At 35.8% G+C, this 5,711-nt stretch overlaps 1 protein-coding gene across 1 annotated transcript; it reads right to left on the bottom strand.

The window, feature by feature from the left end:
- Nucleotides 1-2,065: 2,065 nt before the first annotated feature.
- On the bottom strand, nt 2,066-5,507 carry LOC140755080 (attacin-like). Its single transcript, XM_073090275.1, has 3 exons — nt 5,071-5,507; nt 4,530-4,727; nt 2,066-3,097 (listed from the first exon to the last, which is right to left on the bottom strand). Exons 1-3 carry the CDS (start codon nt 5,418-5,420, stop codon nt 2,893-2,895), a joined length of 753 nt encoding a protein of 250 aa, XP_072946376.1. The 5' UTR covers nt 5,421-5,507; the 3' UTR covers nt 2,066-2,892.
- Nucleotides 5,508-5,711: the final 204 nt, after the last annotated feature.

Below are 5,711 nucleotides of genomic sequence, written 5' to 3' on the forward strand. Positions count from 1 at the left end.
CCTTTGAGATGTTGTGCTGGAAGAAAATGCTTCGAATCTCCTGGACACCTCACAGAACCAACGTTTCTATCCTACAAGAACTTCAAATCACATGTGGACTGTGAACCATCTGCGTCCGCAGTTTTTGAAGTTTTGCCAGGAGAAGAGGCGAGAACCTAGAAAAGCTTTTGGTAACCGGAAAAGTTGAGGGCAAGAGCAATGCGTTGGTCTGACCAAATCCGCATAAGTCTCGACCACTGTATACAATGCTCTACACATACCCGAAAATAGAAGCAGATGGCGAGCGATCATCAAGAGAAAGGTGACAAATAGAGACCACGACCATTGAGGAAAACGAAGCGAGGAGGGATATACAATCACTACTATAAAGTTATTGTTTGTTTGTTGTCGCGCAAAATCTATACAAAAAGTTATTATAACGCGTGGCTGCGCTTTGGAGGAATTTCAGCTGTTGAAATCGCTCGAAGCCTATGTGCATACTATAAAAAAGTTTCAGCCTGTTTTTCCCTTACTTATATTTAAAATGTAATGTAAAATTTGTAACATTTGAGATTTTAGGGGCACTTACGAGTACCTATATCTTTCTATAAAACCATATTGAAACAATGGAGTAGATGCTATAGGACTTCCCCTAGTGTAGAAAGAGACATGGGCCCAGTATTAAACTAGTAAACGAAACTCCAAAGGGGCTCATTGTATGACAATTTCTATTTACAATTTTATAACCAACTTGTAGTTAAAATCTCAGCATAACACCGATATTGCACTCAAAAGGTGATTATAAGTCGCAAAAAAATAATTTTTAATCGCAAAATCGCAAATTAAATTCGAAAAATCGTCGCAACGATAACACCCCTTAAACAATTTCAATTTCCAAGCTGCGCGAGTTCCCGCCGGATACATTAAGTACTTGACTATCACTGTGCTTACTTTCTACTTGCCTTTACGATATTAACATTTAGTACTATTTATTGGTTTTTATGACCACCGCTACATCTATTCCTGCATTGTTTTGAACGTAGATGGTAAGAGGTAGAACCCTTCGTGGTTTGACTCCTAAGGCACTACCGCTACATTTACTTCTGTTTAATAGTATTGTTATGTGCTGCTACGTTCTGGTTTAAGGAATGTGGTGAGTGAAAGAGACTTATAAGAAACGTTCCAATTTAGTCTAAGAATAAGATGTCATGAAATTAATTGTCAGAGAAAATAAATAATGGAGTTGTAATTGAATCTTTTATTATATAAGACTAGCTGAGCCGGCAAACGTTGTGTTGCCATAAATATAAAATAAAAAAATGTTAAGGGTGAACCATCCTTATCACTTAGGGGGATAATAGATAGTAGCCGATTCTCAGACCTACTGAATATGCATATAATATTTAGTGAAAATCGGTAAAGCCGTTTTGGAGGATTACGGATTTTGTATATAAGATAGATATTTCAGGAATAATGAGCTTACACAATAATGAACCTAATATGGACAATATTAGGTTCATTATTGATATAGAAGTACTGGTAGACTCGATTCTCTTCCCAGAATAAAGAGTTTACGCCATAGTCTACTATGCACTGTGCAAAGTGCAAATTGGTATCTCTAGGATTTGAGAAAGGCATGCAGGTTTAGTTTTGAATCTACTTATTGTTCTTTTATGTTATGAAATAGCTATGTAAGGTTTTTATTAAGATAAGAATTTTATTTTTGTGTTTTAGTGTTAAATGTGTGGTAAGGCCCTGATGTTTTTACCTTAAGTAAATAATATGTAGGTATAGATTACTATGTTTAGTACACTTAGTATGAGATTTTACGTTTTTACAAAAATTACTTTTTGTATTTGTTTACGTATTTGCCCATACATTTCTAATCAGCACCCCTAGCGGACTGTATTTGAACTGATCGGAAATGTTTGGTTAATACGTAAACAAATATAAAAAAGTCAATTTTGTAGGAGGCATGTTTTAATACGATAAAATTGAAAATATGTACCTAGGCGTATGCCTAAGGGGCAGGTTATCTTTTCCATACATTTAAAAATGAATTAATAAAAAATATATGTTATACCAATTTATTTATAAAATTAAACTAAAACTTACATACTTACAAGCCTTTACAGAAACTATATTATCACAATATATAGAAAATGTTATTCTTGTGTCTATACTTATTATGAAACATAGGTATTAGCATAATTTTATTTTGGCGACAATAATTCAACAAAACAGTCTTGCAATTGAAATGTTTTCAAATGAAAGGTAAATGCAATTATTATGTGGCATGTTAAGGTAACAAGGTTACTCAAAAACAAAGAAAATCGACTAATTTATGTTCAAATGACTAGAACGAGTGGTAATGGGAAACGTGAAAGAGTTATGTAATTGTAAAACTAAGAAAAAAAAATTTATGCTCTCTGTTTACATATAACATTAATTTAGGAGACACGCTTATACAAGGCGTTCCAAATTACTACTATTTCATACGATTGCGGAAGGTAATGTTTGTCGAGCATATACATATATGTAGGTATGTCTCCATCTTTGGCACGCTTTGCAGCCCAAACGGCTTGACGGTTTCAACATATGAGGTGTCGTTGGATCCGTCTAAATTGTGGGAGTCACATAAGCTTTTTAAGTAATCGGGCTTTATGTTTTTAGAATATTTCTCTGGTTAAGAAAAGAAGTTAGCAATCGAGCGGTCTATCTGGGATTTAAGTGGTCACTGCCTACGGACAGTAATTGAACACAGATATAATTGGACTTCTCGACCACAGTAGTATTGTTGTTTCATAAGTGAAACCTATCGAAGTGCTCGTTTGCTAGTTAAGTTTCAAATATTTGTACACTAACTAAACTAAATACAATTAAATACATTCAGGTAAATGACTCTTCAACACTTTAGAAGTACTTGGAGAAGGTTAGCCCAGCGGCCGGCTGCCAGGAACTCTTTGGGATGAAAGGCGAGAACGACCTGGTGGCTCCAGCGTTGAAGTCCAAGGATGAGGTACGGTCTCTGAAGAGGTTCAGGTTACCCATCGCTGATACATCTGTTTTCTGGAAAAGAGGCGTGTGCGCCATACCCAGGGTAGCGCCAACTTTGTTGCTGAAACAAAACATAATTATGAACATCAGACTTAAATAAAAAATATGTTTATTTTTTTAAACAATGTTTTTAAGTAACAGCATCATTTCTCTGAAACCTTTTCATTTGATATACATTACGTGAGTGTGTAAAACATGGGGGTGTATTAAAAATTATCACCGCTGTCTTGGGGTGTCCGCCATAATGGATTCAGGTTTTTTTTTGTATATATAGGAGTAGCAGACGAACATGCAGTCCACCTGTTGGTAAGTGGCTACTGCCGCCCATGGACATCTGCAATCAACCCCAGATGGGATTAGATATTCCTACCTGTGGCCGGCCCACAGATGCGCCGCTACCCTTAAGGACTAAGCTGGAACGCATGCCTCCCTTACCATACCCTTCAAAATGGAACACAGCAGCGCCTAACACTGCTATTATTAGGCAGAAATAGTTGTGGCGGTGGTGCCGCCGGAGTCGAACTACAAAGGGTTCTACCACCTTCAATGACGACGACGAATGACGTCACTAAACTAACAAAGCAAGTTCAAGAAGTCTTTTGGCAAAAAAACTGATATGAAATTATCAAATTTCATATTACTCTTTGAAAGAGATTTTTTTATTCCTAATTCATAATTCCACTTTAGAAAAAATCTTCAATCTAATCTCAGTTGAATAGTTAAATAATAAACCACATTTCCTCATGCATCTAACACACTCAGCTGAATAGAGCTTTGCGTTGAGATTTGTTTTATAAGTTTTAATGAGTTAATTAGCTAGCCAGCCATAATTAATTGCAGAGGAAAACTCGAAGAGCCTCTTATGTCGATAACTTTTGCATAGAGATAAATGTTTTTTTGTAAAAGATAATTACGACTATAAAATTGTTTGATTTAATAATTAAACTTTAATATAATTCACGAGAATTAATAAGAATTGTATGTAAAATTTGATACACAGTTTCATATTGGAGCAATTCCCACTTTCTCACTTATGGGAAGAGACATAAGTCTAGTATGGCATGTTGCCGTAATGATTTTTTAAATAATGTTTATTTTGAATAACTTTCTTTTATAGTAATGGACACTTGTATGTCTTAGAATGAGAAAGGTTTCGGCTTTATTCGACTACGCTGGTCTATTGCGTTTTGGCTGATTAGTACCTTCAAGGATACCAAATATAATGGTTTCTTTCCCTATTAAAGAAAGTGAATAATTACCTATACCTATTTTGACTGAAAAATCAATCAGGTATTGTGTACTAGGAAATCGAACCTATAATATTTGGTATGATTACCACTTTACCTACTGCACAATACGGTTTGATTTATGATTTACTTCTAAAATATTATGGAAACCTCTTAGGTATACAAATTTGATTACGTAGTCTTTAATTATGAATTTATGATTCTAATACTCCTAAGTCTATCAAACTGGTACGAAAAGTTACTTACTTGTACATATAGTCCAAACTGCCACCATGGGTGTTGAAGTTGGGGAGGTTAGGGATGCTGGGCATGTTCCTGGTGGCGAAGGCGTTAGCATTCAGGTTGTGGCGGTCAGTGTTCAGCAAGTTCACCTTGCCAGCAGCGGTGAGCTGGTCTCCGAAGCCAGGGATGTGCTTGCCCATGACGCTGAGGCCGTGGCCATTGCTGGAGTAGACAAAAAAATTGGTTAGTAACTGAAGATTTGAAGACTGGATCAAAGTGCTTAAGTTTTCCATAAAAAAAAATCAGTAGTAAAATACTTAATCGAATGTTCATCAAATTAAAAACGCATAAAATACAGTCTCTGTCACAATCATATTACTTTAAAGTTTGTTAAGATATTAACTGACTTCAGCTGAAAGTTCATTAAATTCTACATATCTATTTGCAGTTTACATCAGAACATAAAAGTTCTGCAATTTGTCATCTAGAAGATCGTTTACTAAATGGTGGCATGGTCCTAGTAAAGAGCGGTGCGTTAATAAATAATCGATGGTTATTTACTTACACATTATCAATGCCCAATCCTGCTCCAGCCGCTCCATAAGAACCACCAGGCTTCGCTGCACTGACGGAACCAATCGCACTCAGTACATTCCGATCATTCCCAGCTAACGGCAGTTTTCCCATAATGTTTGTGCTTCCATCAGGATTAGTGTTAATCACACCATGCACTTGACGCTTAGTCCTCAGGTACTCAGGATGAATCAAGTCTAAGGATTGCGATATTCCATCTTCAAAGTTACCCTGGTTTATCTCTGCTTGGTTTATATCTAAGTATGATATACCGTCTATTATTGACCTGCTGCTGACAACAGCGAATACTGCAGCAAGAATAACGGTCTTTGGTACAATCATGTTGAATTCTTCTTTTCTCTTGATTGTAATTAATATGGACTTGGTAACTGTTGAGAGTTCAGCGTTGAATGATGTCCGATTGTGGATTTGCTCTATATATATATATCTCGGGTTGAGAGAAGGAATTCCCCGGCCGGGATGATACTACATTTAATATGTGTACTGGATGTGGCTTGGGTTAATTGTTTGGTTTTACTAACAGTTTGAATATAATATTTTTGTAGATTTATAAATACTGTTGGTATTTTGATCTATTTTTATATCTATTAAAATAAAATGGCCAGAATTTCT

The sequence above is a fragment of the Epargyreus clarus genome, unplaced genomic scaffold, assembly GCF_041222505.1.
Source record: "Epargyreus clarus isolate Ecla_fem2 unplaced genomic scaffold, WU_Ecla_fem_2.2 ptg000032l, whole genome shotgun sequence".
Lineage (NCBI taxonomy): Eukaryota > Metazoa > Arthropoda > Insecta > Lepidoptera > Hesperiidae > Epargyreus > Epargyreus clarus.

Bases quoted from the DNA above. Each gene is read 5' to 3' on its own strand.
- LOC140755080 (XM_073090275.1), bottom strand. From the start codon at position 5,420: ATGATTGTACCAAAGACCGTTATTCTTGCTGCAGTATTCGCTGTTGTC. The intron at 4,728-5,070 runs GTAAGTAAATAA...TGTCTACTCCAG, and splicing joins GGATTGGGCATTGATAATGT to CAATGGCCACGGCCTCAGCG. The intron at 3,098-4,529 runs GTAAGTAACTTT...GTTTTGTTTCAG, and splicing joins AGTTTGGACTATATGTACAA to CAACAAAGTTGGCGCTACCC.